The 23,351-nt window shown below is 35.5% G+C and overlaps 1 protein-coding gene across 1 annotated transcript in view; it reads left to right on the top strand.

Moving 5' to 3' along the window:
- LOC150095842 (protein strawberry notch homolog 1-like) overlaps positions 1–23,351 on the top strand; it is a 447,536-nt gene that overhangs the window by 402,125 nt on the left and 22,060 nt on the right. Inside the window, exon 28 of the mRNA XM_090408811.1 lies at positions 14,032–14,264. Coding sequence (XP_090264937.1) covers positions 14,032–14,264 — 233 coding nt within the window. The remainder of the gene's footprint in view (positions 1–14,031; positions 14,265–23,351) is intronic.

The following is a 23,351-nucleotide window of genomic DNA, read 5'->3' as shown; positions in this document are numbered from 1 at the left end:
GTCAGCATTCAGGAATACGTTAGCAGAGCTAATCTCTGGTGGTATGGTCACTTGAACAGAATGGACGAGGCTGCCAGGTTGGCAGGAAAACGACCGAGAGGAAGACCAAGATATAGGTGGATTGATACTGTACAAATGGCCTTATACGATAGAAATATAGATCTGATAATGTTGGAGTCTTGATTTGAAGGAAAATTATAGATAGGAAGTTAGTGATGATGTAAATTTTTTATGTAGTACTATCATATACTGTACACCCATTGAGGATACATGTCAGGAATTTGATGATGATGATGACTTCTATCTAGTAGAATACCAGGTGATTTCTTCTTAACCAACTCTCCTTCCAAATATATTAGTTGTCAGATCTTCCCTTGGTAGCCTAGATGATAATTTCATTGAAGTGGCTTTTGGCAATACAATAATGCCAGATGAAGTGACCTTGATGATGTGTACTTCTTTCCTCATGCAGAAAGATGCCTCCAAACACCTGCTCTAATTAAATAATAAATAATTCTAGGCATGGAAGCCTCTATTTCTAGTCATTCAGCTTGAAATCTCTAATCTATTATCTAAGCCTTGGTTCTTCAATGGGCATGACAGTGTTCAAACCAGTTTTAACTATGAATATTTGCAATATTCATAGTGTCTTAGTATAATATTTGCAATATTAGAATAATAGAATAACATTTACAATATTAGGCATATTACAAATGTTATATGACAAATACTTCAGCTCTACTTTCTCAAAACAATAATTCCAGCATGTCTTATTACGCCTCCAGTCTTAATTGCAGTCATGCATTATCTTTTCTGAAACTCCAGTTTTAATTTGTGTGAAAAAAAAATTTTCCCGCCAAGTTCCTGATACTATTTATAGTTTCAATATAGTGCATATGCAGCCATTTAACAGTTTTCTGACATCACACTTCCTTGTTCATGCAAGAAATGATGTAACTGAGAGGTTAACTCGATGAATCCATTTACTACCTGTAAACAGAAGTAACTAATGTGCAATACAAATTTAAAAATGTATGGCAAGATGTCATGTGAGTTGCTTGATACTATATATGCTATAATTTTTTGCACTTGTAAAAAATTTGAAAACCCTTAAAAATGTAGGGTTATCCTATAAACTAGTTCTGTTGATAATGGTTTTTACATATGTAAAATGGAAAATGGGCACCAACTATTAAGATTTGTGAAATTGAAAAAAAAAAAAAAAAAAAAAAAAAAAAAAAAAAAAAAAAAAAAAAAAAACTCAGTTTAATGATAGATGTTTTAAAAAACATATAGCTTTTTTTATATAGAATCAGTTTGAATGAGATTTTTTCCCCCCCTTATTGAAGGATGGTTTAGATCAGTTATCAGGACACTTGCTGTAATTGATCTTGAAACTTCAGATGTTTGAGCACTTCAAGGTTTGTTGTATGACCCTCCTTCATTTGAAGGTACAGCAGTAAAACAGTAAAGTTTCCTGATTGGCAAGCTTCAAATCCTGCTGCCATTTACTTGACCAGTTTATGACTGGATAGTGGTTGCAAGGAGAACTATAAAAAGGCCACATAGGGTGAAAAGACTGGGTTTCCCCTCTTGTGAGCAGTATGTTTGTGAGACTGTCATCTCTCATTGTATACCCTCTCCTTTCCTTTTATCTCTTCTTCTCCACATGTAATGGATCACAAATCAAAGATTGTTGGGATACTGAAACAGGCTTTTAATCTATATCTTGGAAGAAGAAGAAAAAATAAATAAACTAAATACCCAAATTGTGAGACTGTCTTCCTAAGGGCCTTGTGGATCACAAAAATTATCCCACAAAAAATCCTAAAAATAACCCCCCCCCCACACACACACACAAATAATAACAATAAAAGTGAAACTTTATTTCTTACCAAAAAAAAAAAAAATTTTTTTTTTTTCCATATCCACTTCGCCAGCATTTGTAGTCTAAACAGCAATATAAACGATGTGCACCACCATCTGCAGTCATCTAAACCAAAATTACTGTTCCTATCAGAACCTCAACTAGCAATCTCAACAACCACTGCCTACCTCAACTGATCAAACTACACGCTACTTAATTTTTCTGATACAAGGGCCCCACTTCATAAGTGAGAACTGATACACTCCTCATTGGATCTGCTTCTTTGGTTCAAAATTTCTCTAATAAACCAACATGCCCTTTTCATTTGCTGTCTCTATTGCTCTTCATACTCTGTTAGCCACTCATTCCTCTTCAACTATTTCTCTCTCTAAAGCTCGGCTTTCTACAGTTGAAATACCCTAGTAGTAAAGTCATCTTTCTTGGGAACTTTATCATCCACCAATGTCCTTTAAGCTGTGTGCATGCAAGCAATTTTTTTTCTTTCAGAATTTCTAATTTACAGTCAATTCAAATATACTGTACTATTATATAGAATAGTATAAACATGCTAGGAAAAAAAATTATAGAATAAATCAGACTTGTAACATACTTTATTTAGCAATTGCTACAGTCTTCACTTCAATATTACTCTAACCCCATTCCACCTCTAATTGTTGGAATACTTTTAGTTACTTTTAGCCAGCACTGTTGGGTGAACTGACATCAACTTCAGTAAGTGCAGTTACTTGAACTTGTGCATATGGTGATTGGCTTTTGTAGCTATGCAGATTTAAGCAAATTAATGTAGTGCTTGCAATTTTGCAGGTCATGTTATAGTTAGACAGAAAAACAGGGGCAGCAGTATGAGAAATATTACATTAGCGCACACATTGAGTCCAAGATTGGAAACTTGTACATGCAATGTTTTTCTAATACACATGGACTGGCAAAAATTAGAGGAAACATTGACATCTACAACTGCTTCCCTTGTCCAGTTTCGCTGATCAAGCAGGAAGGGATGCCGAGGTGTTTGCCATTAGCAATGACCTAACACTGATCATTAATCTCCTACCAGAATTCCTGACAACCCCTTCCGATTTGCAAATGCATTTGATCTCTTTTTAATAATCTCTGCTTCCAGATATACTGTGAATGTCAGATCTCTTGATAACTCAGATCACAACCTCATACAAATTTCTTTTGTCACAGAACAAACTTCACCCATTCCATTCTCAGTCTTGTTATCCTTTGGCAAAACAAGGATGCCAAACGAGATGACCCCTGTGACTTCTATTCCATCTTCCCATGGCCCAAATACTATCATTAAACACAGATCATTAATCTCCTACCAGAATTCCTGACAACCCCTTCCGATTTGCAAATGCATTTGATCTCTTTTTAATAATCTCTGCTTCCAGATATACTGTGAATGTCAGATCTCTTGATAACTCAGATCACAACCTCATACAAATTTCTTTTGTCACAGAACAAACTTCACCCATTCCATTCTCAGTCTTGTTATCCTTTGGCAAAACAAGGATGCCAAACGAGATGACCCCTGTGACTTCTATTCCATCTTCCCATGGCCCAAATACTACTTCAGTTCTCCTGATCCAAACACCTGCTCAGACTGAATAACAGAAATCATCCTGACTGCAATGAAGACCTTGTCCCTCGTTCCACCAAATCCTCATTTACAATCTAAGTCTTGGTTCTCAAAACTCTGCATACCACGAATGGCTCAAGGCCAAAACTCCAGCTGCTCACTACACTTATGCTGCAGCTTGCAACAGCTGTAAAGGAATTATCATGAATTTCAAATCAGACTTTGAAGTGGGCAAACGCTGCATACTCGCCTTCTAGTCCATTTCCAAGTCCATTGGGTGCAGCTTTTATCCATCTTTGTTTCTACCAATCTTATATCCAGATGGTACTGTAGTCACCTCACCTGAATACAAAGCCAACTTACTGGCATAACTCTTTTCTTTTAATGACCTGGGTAAAGTTCTCTCCACTCTACCAAGAACTGCTCTCTCCATGTCACTGATAGTATTCTGCCAGAAAGAAACCTGAAGAATCTTTAATTATCTGAACGCAAACAAGGCATCTGGTCCTAATGGTATCTCACCTATTGTGTTAAAAAAACTTGTGCTCTCCTGAACTAACATCTATCCTCTATTCTCTTTTCAATCTATCCTGTTCAACTGACTTCTAACATACAACACAAAAAGAGGCTCACATCCAGCCAAAGAAAGATGAAAAATGTCAGCCAATGAACTACCATCCAGTTGCTCTCACCTCTATTCTCTCTAAAATTATGGAGAGGGTTATCAACAGGTTTACCAACTCTTGCACTGCCTAGAAACCTACCAACTAACCAGTGACTAGCAATATGGATTCCACCACTCACAATCCACAGTCAATCTTCTAGCTTTTATTACCCACCTCTGGACTCAAGCCATGAAATAATTTTGATGAAAATTATTTCATGGCTTGAGTCCATGAAATGTTGAGAGGAACTATATGAGAAACTCATATAGTTCCTCTCAACATTTCAAAAGATTTGATCAAGTTTGGCATAGGGGCTTAATTAGCAAACTGCCATCCTATAGTCTGCCTTCCACACGCTACAACTGGATCACCAGCCTTCTCAGTGGTCACTCGCTACATGTCATGGTGGTTGGTTTCCTCTCCTCAGATTTTCCCACCAATGCAGGAGTACCTCATTGTTCTGTGCTTTCAATCACTCTCTTCCTCTTAAATATAAATTACCTGCTCTCACAAACTTCAAATCCTATCCATAGCTTTATCAATGACAGTACACTGCATTCCTCCTTTTCATTTGACAAGCCTTTATAGTGCTCAGTTGTTAGAATCCAATTCAGGAAATTAAAAGTTCAATGTCCTGAACTTCGATCCCCTATCTATATTTCAATGGAACAAGGACAGATTTGTAGACTTCAGTGCCACTAAAACTCAGTCCTTTCTGATCTCTCATAAGAAAGAGCTCACATCCTGCCTCCTAAATTTCAATAATACCAGATATCCAAACACGATCAGATTTCCCTTTCACTGACCTACATCTCCAACCTTTCCTGGCACAAACACATTTCAACCATAGTTTCTGCAGCTGATAAAAAACTTGGTATACTTTTTTCTGACAAGATACTTCACAGCTGCTAACTCCATACAAATCCCAAATGTACACAACCATGGAATATTGTACCCATATTTAGGATAGTGCATCAAAATCTTCTTTAAGATTGCTCGATTCTATCCAGAAGAGGGCAATATGGTTAATTAATGATCTCTCTCTCTCTCTTCCATAGACATTGTTTCTGCCTTATACCTGTTCTACAGATACTTTCATGGACAGGGCTCTGCTGAATTGGCCAGTATTTTTCCTTCACTTCCTCTAAAATCACAAGAACAAAAGCTACCGTTAACCAACCTTTTTATAGTCCAACTTGAAACTCACCAAACCAACTTCTCTGCTTCCTCTTTCATTCCACCTACTTCTGTTCTTTGGAAGAGATTCCTCCTTTCTTCTTATCCTCTTACCCAAACACAGCACTGATCTGCTATAGTTTTTGTGACTGTTCCTGTGTGGTCAGATACATACGTACATATATATATATATATATATATATATAAATGAATAAGATGGTTTGTGGGAGGGCAACTGTCATCAACAAAACTGTGGATGGGAATTTGAGTCAGTCAGAAGATCATTTACATGTATGAAGAAGAGAGTGGGCAAAAAAAAAATCAAATCGCTAAGGAACACCTGCATTAATCAGAACATTGAAAGAGCATCCACCACCATTACATGCAGTGTAATGACTCAAGAGAAACTGGAAATCCAGTTATAAAGGGTGGAAAGCAGACAGTAAGGTGACAGTTTTCTGAGAATATCTTAGAACACCTTGTCATATGTCTTGGTTTCTCTTTCTCTAAAACTTTCTATGGCAGGTGATGTTGGAAAAGAGATGTGCTGCGGATCTTGTCAAATATCCATATAGGTGGTCAGTGATTATTTGATAGTTCTCCAGGTATCAAAAAAGAAGTTGACTGTTGATGATTTTCATTACTTTAGACAGCCCTGATGTGGAAGTAGTAAGTCAATAGTTTGATGGCAGACACTAATCGCTAAGGATGAACTACATTTTCACCTGTATATGAAAAAATTTTCATGACTACAGCCAAATGTAGACATAAATTTATAAATTTTGTACAATATTTTTGACAAAAGTTACAAATTTCCTAAGAATGTAGTAAGGAATTAATGTACAGTGCATGCAGAAAACTGTGTGGAGAGATATTTCAGTATGGAATACACAGTGTGACCATTAAGTAATGAGACGACAATTACTATATCAAAACAAAGAACTATATTTGGAATTATCAATTACACAAATTCAAAATAATCTCCCTCCAACTCCACACAACGTTTACATCTGTTGTACAGGTGTTTGAATGGGAACCTCCTTCAGTGTCTGGGTTACACTGCGTTGGATGTCTTCAATGTCACTGAAGCACTCCCCTTTCAATTACACTTCATCTTTGGGCAGTGGAAAAGGTCTGCAAGAGCAAAATATGGGGGTGTATGTTCGATCACATAGATCAACTTCAATGGCAGAAACTGCTTCATAGACAGTGCACAGTATGCAGGCATGTTGTTGTGGAACAGTTCTTTCCTGACACATTGCATTACTCCTAAATAATACTGATCATTCACTGTGGTGCCCTCAGGAACAAATTCTCTCTGTTCATGTGTCAACGTGTGCAGATCTCTTTCTAAGATTAATCTGGCCATTTCATTACCAACACCAGCTGTATAGTGAGTATCCTAGTGGTTATTCACCTGTCATTTGCAACAATTTCCCTAGCTTTCACCACATTTTCATTTGTCCTTGCAGAAATTGGCCATTCACAGGCCTGTGGATGGCCAAAGGGCAACTGGCCCCTCTCCTCTTTAAACATTGAAAACCAGCAGAACACTTGTGCATGGCTCATACATTCATCATACACTCATACACTCCTTCAGTGTTCTGCTGTATGTTCGATCACATAGATCAACTTCAATGGCAGAAACTGCTTCATAGACAGTGCACAGTATGCAGGCATGTTGTTGTGGAACAGTTCTTTCCTGACACATTGCATTACTCCTAAATAATACTGATCATTCACTGTGGTGCCCTCAGGAACAAATTCTCTCTGTTCATGTGTCAACGTGTACAGATCTCTTTCTAAGATTAATCTGGCCATTTCATTACCAACACCAGCTGTATAGTGAGTATCCTAGTGGTTATTCACCTGTCATTTGCAACAATTTCCCTAGCTTTCACCACATTTTCATTTGTCCTTGCAGAAATTGACCATTCACAGGCCTGTGGATGGCCAAAGGGCAACTGGCCCCTCTCCTCTTTAAACATTGAAAACCAGCAGAACACTTGTGCATGGCTCATACATTCATCAGCATCAACTTTTTTTAGGTCTTGGTACACTTCTGTAGCAGTTTTCCCTAATTTCCAGTAAAATTTTATCACAGCTCTTTGCTCCATGATGCAACTGCTGACACGCTTCACTCACACACTTTTACTTCAACAATTGCCACACAAAAACTGCTGCATCACCAGACTAGAATGTTGCACCTGCAATTACAATACATTCTAGCAGTCAAAACTATAAACACATTTGTTACTTTTATGTAAAGGGCTATCCTGTAAAAAATCAATCTCATTACTTAACAGGTACACTGTGTAGCTGTTAAAATACACAGTGAATTGAGATGCAGCTTACCCTGCATAGCACTAAGTGATTCAGGAGTTCTTGAAGCAAACTGGTCAATCCTCCTTCAGAGCAAGGATAAAGCCTTGTTTGTTTTCTTGAGGGGAAATTTCAAGCAACAGTGTGTCTCCCTATTACGTCCCCAAACATGTTCTGTAGGATTGAAATCTGGCTAGCATTATGGCCACTCGATTCAATTAATATCCTCTGTCATCAGATGTATCTCCACATTTCTTACATAATGTGGTGCCGCATTGTCATCCATATGAATTCTTCACCTATAGCACCGTGGAATAATTGAACTTGGCGTTGAGGAATTTCATTGCAGTATCGTTCATCAGCCATAGTCCCTTTTTCCTGCACTTTTAGCTCAGTGCGTCCATTAAGCATGATGCCTCCCCACACCATTACCCCAGCACCATCATATCTATCCCTTTCAAGAGTATTCTCTTGATGGTAAGCAGTACCACTTTTATGACTAAAATGACTCTCATGTGTAAAGAGTACATTAGCCCATTGGTGTCTTTCCAATTTTTATGGATACATCACCACTGAAAACCTGCCCTATGATGGGCTGTGGATAAAGGTACATTGGCTTTATAGGGCTTTGGGTATATATGGGATTCAGTGAACTGTGGCAAGACATCTGCAACAAGCAAATGTCTTGCTACAGTTTGTTGAATCCATGTACCTGTGCTTGAATGGAGCAGGCTTGCAAGCTGATCTACCATGGTGCATCGATTCCGTTTTGTTGTTATAGCCAAAAATCTGTCTTCATGCTCCATGGTAGAGTGAAAGTGACCTCTTAGCAAATGTCTGGAACACATTTCATTGGTTTGAAACGCTGCCCAGAACCCGGATACAATGCTGTGTGATTCCAAGCTCTCTAGCAATACCAGTAATTCTGTGGCCTTCTTCAAGCTTTCCAGTAATTCTTCCCCACATGAAATCATCTTGGTGATGTCTTTATGACTTTACAAAACATCTAAGTTTGCAACTTTATTACTTCATGGCTTCCTTCAAACAGTTTGCTAGCATGCCCTTTTTCATTTTATCATAAGTGCTACCACATGGCACCTTTGCATGTGATTCAAAAATTTGAATATGTATCTGCTTTCTACTTGAAATCATCAGTTATACAAATTTCCACAAGCTGACTCATCTGAATTTAAAGTTGTTATCTTCAGAAATAGTGTTTGTCCTTGAGTTTTGGACATCAGTGTATATGAGCTTGCCTCCATGCTGTAGAGTAGATGCCAGATGAGTATTATATAGTATAGAGATGATAATGAACAAGTGTTAGTTCAGTAGCATGTCTCTTTCATATCCTTAGTGGGGTATAATCAGAACTAGAAGCCTTTTTGGTATTCATGTTGTAAGATTATTCTGATATCTTTCCAGAAAGCCACGGGAAGCATGTGATACAGTGTTCCAGCTGAAGGAGGAAGTAATTTGCTGTGATGTGCTGAAGTTGTAAGAAGAATGATGCCAGGGAGTTAGCTTTATCTTTAAGGATGTAACAATACTACCATCTAGGTATGTGTGTGAAAGAGAGGTGAGAGCACGCACAGACAGAACTTGCACCCAACAGCTTTTGCAAAGGACCAGAAGCCATGATTCCAATTGTTATGGGCATCAAACGTTGTAGCCTTCAGTGTAGACTGTGAATAAAGCTGGAGTTTTTGTCTGAAGCCACTTACATTTTTTTTTGACTGCCCTTGATACACCTTTTTTTTGGAAAACTACGGTTTGGATACTGGTTGAAAATTTTTAATAGGGTGGGAGAATGAAGGCCCTTATTCTATTGTGGATAATTTCTGTAACAAGATCACAAGTCTCTGGTTTTGGAAAATAGAAATGATAGTCTAACTGTAGAAAGGTAGGATAAATGTCTCAGACATCTTCCTGCTTGGTGTTATTGTGTTATTTAGTGCTAAAGGACACGATATTATGAATGGCTGAGGGGAGGGTGAAATGTGGATGAGATTGTGTTCCAAGAGACCAAAGGAGAAGTCATCTTAGCAGTGTGTCTGGAAGAATTGGTTACGAAGAGATCCAGATCATTAGGGAAATGTCAGGAATAGTATTTGGAAGATGAATGATTTGCTCTAGTCATTGCTTACAGTAAACAGCTCCAACTTCTCTTCCATCTTGATCAGCAAAGTTGTGTACATTAAAGTTACCAAGGAAGATGAAATGCAAGATAACTGAAAGGCGATCTCCACCTAGTCTTTCAAAAAGTGTGGAGAACCAGCTAGGCATTTTGGTGTAATGTCCAATGATGCTCATCTTCTCATGGTACATATCATTAGTAGGCATCTATGTGAATACTGAACAAATGAGGAAGGGCTGACAATTTTGAATTTAGCCAACCAAATTTGTATTTTTTGGGCTTAAACCAAACGAAAGTGATGGTGCAACATGATGGAATTTCATGTCAGCTGGATCATCATCCAGATAAAAAAAAAAAAAAAAAAAAGCCACCTTCTGCTTTTGTCAGAGAACCAGAGCAAACAGATCTTCAAATGCTCATCAACAGAATTCAAGATGTCTTCAACAGGAAAGAAAACACGTGAAACTGGCAGGCGATTTGCAGTGGTACTATATCCACATAATGGGTGTCATCAAAACAAAGAAAACAAAAACATGTGAGATTCTTCTAAATAGTAAATACAAGATATTATATTCAGACAGTAATATCAGAAAAAGGAAGAGAAGCTATAGTATTCAATGTTAAACACAAGGATAATCTTAAATGCCAGACATGAGACAATGAGACTTATTTATGCTTATGGTTCCACAGAAAGTTCTACTGAGGAAAAAAATAATGGGAGGTATTTTCTGACTCATTAGAGAAGGCAAATGATAAGTAAAGGGAAAAGTAGATCCTTGTTGGAGATCTAAACAGTAGAGTAAGACATAATTACCATACATACAGAAATGTTTCGGAATATTTGGAAAAAAGACGAGCTAATAATAATGAAAAGTACCTGATGAATTTTTTTCAGAAAATGGACTATAAATATCATATTCCAACATATGCACAGATTCACAAGGAGTGGAGACAGTGAAGAGAAATAAGAAATGTCTCATTGACTGTTATGATTGATAGTGATATCCTCACATTAGTTCAAAACACAAGAGTATACAGAAGATTTAAAACTGGAAGTGATCACCATTTAGTTTTGGGTAGGATAAAACTGAATATTATATTGAAAAAAGAAATATCTCACAGAGTTTTAAAAAGAAAGTTGAGTAATTTTTGGAGGTTAACTATGGATTCAAATATACAAATATTTTGGAGAAAAAATCTGAAAGAGTTTGAAAACAAGGACCAAACCTTGGAATGTCAGTGGCATGCTCTGAAAAAAAACACAGATTTGATTAAGCCAGGGAGGTATGTGGTGAGGTTGTTTACAAGAATTGAAAAATCCTAACTTTATGGCAGATGTCCTCATCTCTAAAAAATACTGAGAATAGTTTTACATTACTCATAGTGGACTTCACCTCCATTGTCATCTCTACACCATCCCTCACAAAATATAAGAATCGTTCATACTCTTAAAACGTGTGCTATTTCTAGCAACTTCTACTCTACCAACTCACTCTTAATGGATATCTTAGAAAATTGTTTCACAAAATACTATTCTTCAATTCCACTCTGCAGCCAAATCCTTATATTTACTTGGCAGGTTTTCAATCAAAATTCACTAATCTTCTCAAATCTCCCAATATCAGAGTAGCATGTGAACTATTCTCATCATACATATCCTCCTGCACTCTCAAAGACAGTAACACCTTCTACAAACATCCTGGGGTTTACAGATTTCCTTGTTTGTGGGCCTTCCTTACATATGTCACACTTCTGAAGTTTTGAGATAAGAAAGAAAGAAAGAACATCTCAGAGACATTGCTCATAATAGAGAAAAAAAGATCAGGCTTAGCCTATTGCTCTTCCCACATCGATCAGAACAAGGATTCTGTGCCTTATTTAGAAGAAAGCTTCCAAACAGGTAAAAGAACCTACCATGGTCATTTTTTCATAATAGTGCTTCACGGTATAAACAACACCAAGAGAGGAAAAAATATAAACAACACCAAGAGAGGAAAAAATAAATTCATGTATTGAGCTTGCTAATATTTTTCTGTTTTCTACCCACCATCTTCAAGTACAAATTATAACTGTGACAAGCATGTAAACACTAAACTAATTCATTAGGAACAATTCAGATTGTAACCGAAATAGAACTAATGTCCTAACATGATGCCCTCTATGGATGGGATGACCATAATGTTGATTTGGAGAAGTTAGGCTATCTGGTCTCAGAATGGTTGTTTTTTAGATCTGTAACAAATTAATGCAATCATATTTGTTGCAGTTGGGAGAGTGCTTCATAGCAGATACTGAATCTAAAAATAGTCTTGCAGACCTATATCAACTTCTATGTAATACTGATATTTTCCTCCATTTAATCCTATGTGAAGGAGTATCCAGATCATGGTCTGCTTGTCTCGATTTGCCCTACAAATAATCACAGGTGTGATTTTGGTGTTCAAGGTTCATGTTAACTGATCTGCCAGTCTGTCCAAAGTAAGTCAAACTGCAAACACAAGGAACAAACTTTGTACACTCCATGATGTGCAAAAAGATGAGGTTGATCTTTTGGAGAATGGATGAAGCGAGCTGAATGATCAAACCAAACCAGTTTGGAAGTGGATGGAGATCATATTTGTAGAGAATGTTAGTTATATTTTCTGATGTACACTTTATATATTGGGTGGGAATAGTTCTGCTGTGATCTTATGTGTTAATTGCAGGTGATATGATGGGGCTGCATGCAGTATTTTATCTATTTTATACAGGCTGTAGCCATTAGCTAAAAATGTGTTGTGAAGGTCATTGAGCTCAGTGGATGGAGATCATATTTGTAGAGAATGTTAGTTATATTTTCTGATGTACACTTTATATGTTAGATGGGAATAGTTCTGCTGTGATCTTATGTGTTAGTTGCAGGTGGTATGATAGAGGTGCTGCAGTATTTTATCTATTTTATACAGGCTATAGCCATTAGATAAAAATGTGTTGTGAAGGTCATTAAGCTCAGTCTCAAAAACTATGTAATTTGATCAAATAGCCCTGACTCATTGAGTAAGTATTTTGAGGATACCATACTGTTGGGATAGATAATGGTGTGATTACTTATTAAATATCTTCCTATATGTGTGAATTTTCTCTAAATGGAAAAGAATAATGAGCTATTATGAAGTACGTCATTAGCATATCTGGAAAGCAGAGATACTTTGTTACATTTTTTTCTCTCTCTTGAAGTTTATTTTAGGATGCTAGCTTTGAGATGGGCTGAAAATGTATCCAGTGTGTATTATAGCATGGGGCCAAATAGCAAACACATTGTCATTATAGTATAACCAAACCATTGGTTTGAGTGTAGCTGTGTCAAATGCTTGGTTATCAAAATGTTCCATTTAGAAGTTGTATAGTTTGGGGGGGGGGGGATCCATAGCACTCCCATCCAGCTGTTGGAACATAGTGAACAGAAATCCAGTACTTGCTATTGTTATTAGCTTTGGTCTTTTTTGCAAATTTTCCCAAAAAACATTTCTCCATGTCTGATAATCATTTCCTTCTCTGCTGTTTAGATCCTCAACAAGGACCAGCTTTTCCTTTTTGTGTATGTGTATGTGTATCAACTGCCTTCTGTAATAAAAAAAATTCATTCCAGTTCTTCCTTAGTAAAACCTTCTGTTGGGCACACAAGTTTTATTGTCCAGTTCCCCATTCTGATATTTGCACATATCATTCTACTTGATATTGCCTGCCATTCAAGATTATCCTCATATTTATTGTTGAATACTATAGCTACTCCTTTTCCCCTGGTCATTACTGTCTGAATATAACATATTGTATTTGTTTCTTAGAAAAATCTCATGTTTTTGTTTTCTTTGTTTCAGTAACACTGGTTATGTCCTTCTGGTACTTATCCAGTTCCTCTGCTAGTTTCATTTCTTTTCCATTGATGCTTCTTATATCAATGTATAACTCTGCTGATGTTTAGTTGTGATTTGTTCAAAGTATCTGACTTTTTTTTTTTTTTTTTGCCCTGGTTCTGTGATGAAAACAATGGAGGCTTGTTCTTGATTATATAATATTGCTGTCTCATTATGATAGGAAATTGAATGCTGCAGTCTTTTCTTCTTTTTTTTTTATTTACTTGATTTTTAAAATTGCTTTGAAATTTTCTATTTCACAAAAACTACTAAATATTTAAAGACTGTTGTATAGAATTTTTCTCTGATTTTTGTATTTTCATGTATCAATATTCATAATTCTGCTCTGCTTGAATTTATATTTGTAGGCATGGACAGTGCAAATTAAGAGCTGCTGATCAGATGTGTGAAACTGGCTTAAGAGAGAAAACATATTTCGTTCTTAGTGGGTCTGTTCTTTCAGTTTGGACACAAGTTGACAGAGCATTGTCAGCTTCTACTTCTGGAAAGTCTACATATTTATCATCTATTACAGAGAATGCTTACTATTCAAAACTACAAGTTGTGCGTTTGCGTACTGCAGATAATTTAAGGATTGTTGGTGAGTTTTTTACTTAGAAAACAGCAAATTCAAAACAGCTTTGAAAAATGTTTATTGCAATTGCTTGAAAAATATCAATTTATTTCTAGTGCTAAATTTACTATGTGCTTATTTTTGAGCATTGATACTATGCATATAATAGATATTGGGATGTTATGTCATTATCCTGAATGCTTAAATTTATTACATTAAGATTTTATTTGCTTAATGGATTTGGACTGCTTTGTTAGTATTTATTTGCTTTGAATGTTAATGATATACATGCAGCATTTAAAAGAAAGCTAAAAGCTATGTTTTTCTTCGGGGATTCTTTAGAATCAAGAAACATAACCAGGAGGAAACTCAATGTTTTCTGTAAGAAATGCAAACTGAAACCAAGCTTGATTCAATGCCTATTGACTTCCTGCAATATATCCCACTTGAATACTGAATGGCAGACAAGAATGGCTAGCATGTTTAGAATTCAGATAACTAAATTGTACTTTTGAAACCTGAATATTGCAATGATGGAATTACATAATTAAAAATAGGAGATATCATCCATTTAAAAGTCTGCTGTTTTCAGTGAAGAATCTATGTAGTGGATACAGGCAATATACGAATATCCAAAGGAAATAAATGGGGGGGGGGTTACTGATTATAAAATTCTTATGTTGAAAATAATAGATATTTAATAATTACTAAAAATACATAGGAAAAGTGGATATTAAAGATCCAACATTATTTCAAAGCCAAATGTTTGTAGAAACTTATGAAAGATTTTGTAAAATCTGACCTAAGCTTTACGAGAATTAGCTTATTAACTATAAAATTAGTTTATGAGAATACAATCCTCGGCAGCATTGGAGTGCCTTAGCTTCTATTACTAAAAAGAACATGACTGTTGCCCAAGCACTCATATGTTCACACTTTTATTAATGCTAAAGAAATCAAATGAGAGTTTTTGATCTCTTAAATGTTAAGAGCACCAACCAGTTTGAAACAGCTGTCAGGCCAGTGAAACCTTAAAAAAAATGCACTGATAAAAGGTGAACATATGGGCTGTTGTGTTCTTTTAAGTATTGCAAGCTAAGGCAACTCTGATGCCAAGGATTGTATTCTCATAAGCTCTCGGGTCAAATTTTATGAAACTTTCATAAGGTGTTTCAAAGAAGACCCAAAAAAGTGAACGCTTTTAATTATAAGTATTTCTATTTTTTATTATTTCCATTTTTCCATATATTTCAATTTTCCCATAAGAATGAATGTAAAATGGAATAATCCATTCCCGAACCCCAGATGACAGCTTATTTACACCTTTATAACATTACTTCATGCATAAAATCGTATACGAAAACAATGAAAATGCATAAAATCTTACACAAAAAGAATAAACACAATAAATAGATAAAATATAGAAGAAAAAGGATGGTCTCTTTCCACAAAACTTTGCACCTCACCCCATTTCACGCACATTTCTTTGATCAAAGAACTAGGAATCCTCCCTTCCTCTATCTCTGAAAACATTTCTTCAACCACCGTCTTTTGCTGCTCCTTCTGAAGGGGTTCCAGTTCTTCCGTGGTGAGCTCATTCCTGTGGTCCTTCACATCAGCATTGCAACTTCCAAGCCTATGCTTTTGCCCAGAGACACAACTTCATCGACAACAGCAACATACTCAGTCTCAAAGCCCTCAATATCTCTGTGTACTCAAATACACAAAGATTATTGAAGAAAAAATGAAAGAGTTTGAGAACAGTAATCAAACCTTGGAGATTCGGTGGCAAGCCTTGAAGAAAGCCCTGATTGATTCAGCTAGAAAGGCATGTGGTGAAGTTGTCTGCAAGGATAGAAAAATTAGAACTCCATGGTGGACACAGGAAGTTAAAGAGGTAGTGACAGAAAAGAAGAAAGCATATCAAAAGTTCCTGGCAAATAAGTCAACTTGTGCTCTTAGAGAATACAGAGACAAATGTAAGAAAGCTAAACACTGTATAAAACTAGCTAAACAAAAGTCATCAGAGGACTTTGACAAGAACATAGAAAATAAATATCAAGAAGGTGGTAAGATATTCTGGAGGATGTTGAAGAAGCTTAGAAATGGAGGAAAGAGTGCTGTAAAAGTAGTTAGAGATGATAAAGGTGACATGAAAACAGGAGGAAAAGTATGGGGTAATTACTTCGAAAAATTGCTAAATGAAACAAGCAGTGATAGCACAGAGGTAAAAAATACTCAACAGGCATATAGTCAGGAATACATATCTATACTTGAAGTAGAAAAAGCCATCAAAGGCCTGAAATGTGGAAAGGCAGCAGGAGTAGATGATATTCGACCAAAAATGCTGAAGTATGGTAGTATAAAAATCTGACAGTGGCTGCATAGTTCAGAAGGCCTGGACAGAGGGACGAATTCCTGATGATTGGAGTAGAGCTCTAATAGTACCCATAATAAAAAGGGGAAATAAAACTGAATGTGAGAATTACAGAGGTATTTCCCTATTGAGTGTTCCTGGTAAGATATATGCAAGTATACTTGAGAAACGGTTGAGAAGAATTGTGGAAGAAAAGCTTGGTGAAGAACAAGCTGGATTCAGGCCAAATGGAGGCTGTCATGATCAGATCTTTACTTTACAATAAACAGTCGAGAAAGCATTGGAATATAACAAAGATCTGTATTTAAGTTTTGTCGATTTGAAAAAGGCATATGACAAGGTGCCAAGAGAGAAGCTATTCAATACACTACAGTTATGTGGTGTCAATGGGGCATTATACCAAGCAATACTTAGTCTTTATTTGAGTTGTGAGTCAGCAGTTAGAATTGAAGGAAGTACAGGAAGATGGTTTAATGTTAAATCTGGTGTAAGACAAGAATGTACATTATCCCCTCTGTCATTCATTATCTATATGGATCACATTATGAAGGAAAGTGGTATTATACATGATATCAAATTTGGAGATGTTAATGTCAGCTCTTTGCTTTATGCAGATGATGTTATACTTCTAAATAAATCCTCTACAAGTCTGCAAGATTCTCTGACTAAATTGAATAACTGTTGTAATAGGTATGGTATGAAGGTCAGCATTAAAAAGACAAAGACAATGAAATTAGGCAGAATCATTGAAAATGTCAACTGTGTTGTAAATGGAGAACCTGTGGAACAAGTAAAACATTTCAGCTACTTACGCATGATTTTTAGTGAAGATGGTAAATTAAATATAGAAATAGACAACAGAATCAGCAAAGCTGGTATGGTGGGAAGTCAATTGAATAAATTCGTTTGGAATATGAGAGAAATTAGTCAGAATACTAAATTAGCTGTATACAAGACAGTGTTCAAACCAGTTTTAACTTGTGGATCTGAGAGCTGGATCAGAAGTAAAACACTTGACCAAAGACAAGCGATCGCAGATATGAGAGTCCTGAGATAGATTATTGGTGTGATCAGATGGCATCAATGGCAATATCATATTAAAAACAAAGATATTAGGAAAGAACTTGACATTGTCAGCATCCAGGAATGTGCTAGCAGAGCTAATCTCAGGTGGTATGGTCACTTAAACAGAATGGGCGATTAGCAAAACAAGTGTTCTCTACCAGGCTGGCAGCAAAACGACCCAGAGGAAGACCAAGATATAGAAGTATTGATACGGTACAAAATGCCTTAGACAATAGAAATATAAGATCTGATAATGTTGGAGTCTTGACAAGTAACAGACTGATTTGGAGGAAAATTGTAGATAGGACGTTAGTAATGATGCAATTTTTTTCATGTAGTACTATCATATCCTGTACACCCCTTGAGGTTACATGGCAGGAATTTGATGATGATTTATTCTAAAAAAAATATCATGGAAAGTAAATATGTAGTGCAGTAATTTCTTGATTTAAATAAAAAAAATTAAAATTACAAACTTAGGTCAATAAGGCCATTTATAAAAAATAAAGAATGAGAGGTTTTTTGCATCAATCATTCTATCCGAAATACTAAAAATATTTATACAAGCAAAATATTTTGCTTAGTTTAATTTCATTTCTGTCAGATTTTATAGTTTATTAAATGTCTGGTAAAAATTAAGTCAAGGAAGTTTGTCTTCCTATTAGGCTCAATAGCTTGTCATGACTTCTGGATTCTGGCTTCCTGTAAACATAATTTACCTGTACTATATATAACCAATAGTTTCATTTAAATTTATTTACACCATTGCTGTGTTTGCCAGTTTTATATTCTCTAACTAGTTTTTCTTGTGGGGAGGGTGGAGATACAATTTAGTCATATGATGGAAGTAGAAACCATGTCAACCAAAGCCCAGTCATTGAATCATTGGTCTGAAGAAGAAGGGCTTGGATGATATTGATAATATAAAGGGTACAGAGCATTTTGTATTTTATCTTTGAAGAATTTTATTATTTTTGACTTTGGATAATAAATATCAGTAACATGAAGAAAATATACAAGTTAATAGCAACAATGCCCTTTGGTTTAAGACCTGTGTTCTAGTATGTAAGGAACTTTTATAAGAGCTTTTCAGCTAGTGCTACTAGTTTGTCTGTTTTGTAACTAATATTTATTTTGTTTTAAAGATTTTTTTTTTTTTGTTGCCTCCTTTTAATTTGTATTATTTATATAGATAGATAGATATAGATAGATAGATTTTACTTTAAAAAGAAAAAGATAAAATAACGATAATGACTCTACAATCTCAATATTGTAGAGTCATGCTATTGACATGCTATGTTGTTATGGCAGTTGTAATACTGCCCTAATAGAAAACATGAACCCCAGGAAGTTTATATTTTTAATTTCAGACAATCCTCTTTCTACCATATATAACTTGTAGGGAGAGGATTTTCTCTTTCACCTGCATTTTATCCACCAATGTTTGTATTGCAGATCATGTGAGCATGTTCAAGAGAATTAAACCATTGCAAATTATGTACTTTTCAACTGCATTAAACCATTTCTTAACCAAATGCTTATGAATCAAGAAATGTCTCCAATACTAAACATAAAGAAAAATTACTTAAATGGAAGGTTCAAGTATTAGAAATTATATCACATAAAGAAACTGGAAGAACTAATGTTGATGTGCTGCATAGCAGGGTATGAAATAAATTCTAGCTTTATGAAAGTAGTTTTTTGGAATGGGGAAGAATAGTATTATTTTGAATTATTGATATCTTCATTCAAAATCTTATTCAGTGCAGGATAAAAATAAGTAGAAAGAAAAATAAATTTTTGATTTTTTTTTTCTTACATATTTCTACATATTTCTTTCATATCTATATGCTAAAGTATACAGATATTACTGGTTAAAAAAAAAAGTCTGAATACAAGAAAACTTCAGAGAATGCTGCAAAAATTTGAAAAAACACTGACACTTGTACACTTCCAAGAAGCAATCCAGATGCTGAAAAAAAAGTACTGGGGGGGGGGGGGGGGAGTTCACTGACTTGCCAAAAAGCAATTTATATCTACATCTGAAAAATTATAAAGGAAAATTAATGAACAAAAACTATTAAAAATAAATAAATAATTATTATGAAGGTAGCATAGCGAAGGATGCTCTGAAAAAAAAAAATCTACTAACACCTTTTATTCCCCAGGCAAGTCTGTATAGTAGCCTGTTTTAGCCCTATCTAACTTTTGGAGCCTCAGGAGCAGTCAAACTCTACTATTAGCCCAAGTGTAAGCAAACAAAGTTTGCACCTGAAATATCTACAGGACTGGGCAACTCGTATATAGATGCTAATGACTTCACATCACTTGCCTTAGTACCCCATAATGCCAAGCACATATCCTTTCAGACATGTATGATGCTATTCATTATACACATCTGAAACTATGACTTGATTAATCGATTAATTTAAGACATGATTAATCGAGGCCAAGTATGAGGGTAGTCTGAAAAGTTCTCAGACTAACAATGAAAAAATGAATTTATAATTTCAAAATTATTTTTATTTTTCAACATAATCTCCCTTAAGACTAATACAGGTAACCCTCATATAACGCGGTACTTATACAATGCGGTTTCAATATAACGCTGTCTACAAATTGTAATAACCCTTTGTCTTTTCATGTATTTTTCACCGCACGACTTAAAAATCAAATTTTATCTTCGTTAAATTTGTGTCTGCCCATATCCCGCATGTAGTTATAAGTAGCGAATTTATATTAGGGGAAATACTCTTTAACGCGCATGTACGTCAATTGTTTACCGTGTAAAGTGTTTATTGTTGAAAATTGTCTTCGTTTTCTGCCAGGAAAGTGCGTTAAAAAATCATAAGTGTGTTAATCTCAAGCTGAGCACTTTATTTTCTGGTTTAAATAAATTTAAATTTTTATGTAAAAATTTTATTTTTATAATAATGGCCACTTAGAGGGCTTTTGCAATATGGTTGAAAACTAAATTAGCGAATTAATTGATGGGGAAATAGATTTAAATTAGGAGGATCTGGTACAATTAATAGATGTCGATCCAAATGGCGGGGAAAGTTCTGCTGAAGATTGTGATTGTGATGAATCCGTTAAAGAATTCAGTTTAAAGAAATTAGCAGAAGGATTGAACTTGGCAAGAAAGTTATTTTATAATGATCTCTCAATGGAGTGCTCTGGAAAATTCATGAGACAATTGGATATTTGTTTAGCTCCATATTATGAACTTAATAAAAAATTGCAGCATAGTGGTAAACAAGGTCATATTACTGACCTCTTGATAACTAAACCAGTGTTGAAGTATGCAATAAGAATTATACAAATGATGTCCAAGAGATTTCAAGTGATGATGACGTCTGGCCACTCGTAAATAAAGAACATCTACGAAATGTTATTTTTGAAGGCGGTGATGATGATTAAATAAATTGCCATAAAACATTTATGCATTATGGCAATGAAGTTTACATACAATTTGTATTTTTATAAGTTTATACTATGTATTTTGTTTCATAGTTTATATGTTTTCTTAACTTACATGAATTAAATAAAAATATTTTTTGTTGGATATGTCATTCTTGTTTATATAATTTAAAAAAACAATTTTGGAACCTAACCTACTTTTTCTATGTGATCTGAGTCTCACATAATGCGATTTATCATCATCATCATCATCAAATTCCTGCCATGTACCCTCAAGGGGTGTACAGGATATGACAGTACTACATGAAAAAATTACATCATTACTAACTTCCTATCTACAATTTTCCTCCAAACCAGTCTGTTACTTGTCAAGACTCCAACATTATCAGATCTTATATTTCTATCGTCTAAGGCACTTTGTACCGTATCAATCCACATATACCTTGGTCTTCCTCTGGGTCGTTTTCCTGCCAACCTGGCAGAGAACACTTGTTTTGCTAATCTTTCCTCTCCCATTCTATTTAAGTGACCATGCCATCTGAGATTAGCTCTGCTAACGCATTCCTGGATGCTGACAATGTCAAGTTCTTTCCTAATATCCTCATTTTTAATATGATATTGCCATTGATGCCATCTGTTCACGCCTCTAATCTTTCTCAGGACTCTCATATCTGCGGTCTCTAGTCTTTGGTCAAGTGTTTTACTTCTGACCCAGCTCTCAGATCCATAAGTTAAAATTGGTTTGAACACAGTCTTGTATACAGCTAATTTGGTGTTCCGACTAATTTCTTTCTTATTCCATATGAATTTATTCAATTGACTTCCCACGATACCAGCTTTGCTGATTCTGTTGTCTATTTCTATATTTAGTTTACCATCTTCAGTAAAAATTGTGCCTAAGTAGCTGAAATGTTTTACTTGTTCCACAGGTTCTCCATTCACAACACAGTTGACATTTTCAATGATTCTGCCTATTTTCATTATCTTTGTCTTTTTATTGCTGACCTTCATACCATATCTACTACAACAGCTATTCAATTTAGTCAGAGAATCTTGCAGACTTGTAGCGGATTTATTTAGAAGTATAACATCATCCGCATAAAGCAAAGAGCTGACATTAACATCTCCAATTTTGATATCAGGTTTAATACCACATTCCTTCATAATGTGATCCATATAGATAATGAATAACAGAGGGGATAATGTACATCCTTGTCTCACACCAGATTTAACATTAAACCATCTTCCTGTACTTCCTTCAATTCTAACTGCTGACTCACAACCCAAATAAAGACTAAGTATTGCTTGATATAATGCCCCATTGACACCATATAACTGCAGCGTATTGAATAGCTTCTCTCTTGGCACCTTGTCATATGCCTTTTCCAAATCGACAAAACTTAAATACAGATCTTTGTTATATTCCCATGCTTTCTCGACTATTTGTCGTAAAGTGAAGATCTGATCCTCACAGCCTCTATTTGGCCTGAATCCAGCTTGTTCTTCACCAGGCTTTTCTTCCACAATTCTTCTCAACCGTTTCTCAAGTATACTTGCATAGATCTTGCCAGGAACACTCAGTAGGGAAATACCTCTGTAATTCTCACATTCAGTTTTATTTCCCTTTTTATATATGGGTACTATGAGAGCTCTACTCCAATCATCGGGAATTCGTCCCTCTGTCCAGGCTTTCTGAACTATGCAGTGCAGCCACTGTAAGACTCTTATACCACCATACTTCAGCATTTCTGGTCGAATATCATCTACTCCTGCTGCCTTTCCACATTTCAAGCCTTTGATGGCTTTTTCTACTTCAAGTATGGATATGTATTCCTGACTGCATGCCTGGTCAGTGTTTTTTATCACTGTGCTGTCATCACTGCTTGTTTCATTTAGCAGTTTTTCAAAGTAATTACTCCATACTTCAAGGATATCTTTTTCTCCTGTTTTCATTTCACCTTTATCATCTCTAATTCCTTTTACAGCACTCTTTCCTCCATTCTTAAGCTTCTTCAACAACCTCCAGAATATTTTGCCATCTTCTTGATATTTATTTTCTATATTCTTGCCAAAGTCCTCCCATGACTTTTGTTTAGTAGTTTTACACATTGTTTAGCTTTCTTACATTTGTCTCTGTATTCTGTAAGAGTAAAAGCTGACTTATTTGCCAGGAACTTTTGATATGCTTTCTTCTTTTCCTTCACTGCCTCTTTAACTTCCTGTGTCCACCAGGGAGTTCTGATTTTTTTATC

Source organism: Typopeltis vanoorti, chromosome 19 (genome assembly GCF_054136105.1).
Source record: "Typopeltis vanoorti isolate ZY-2024b chromosome 19, IOZ_Tvanoo_1.0, whole genome shotgun sequence".
Classification (NCBI taxonomy): Eukaryota; Metazoa; Arthropoda; class Arachnida; order Uropygi; family Thelyphonidae; genus Typopeltis; species Typopeltis vanoorti.
This window is presented reverse-complemented; position numbering and strand designations above follow the sequence as displayed.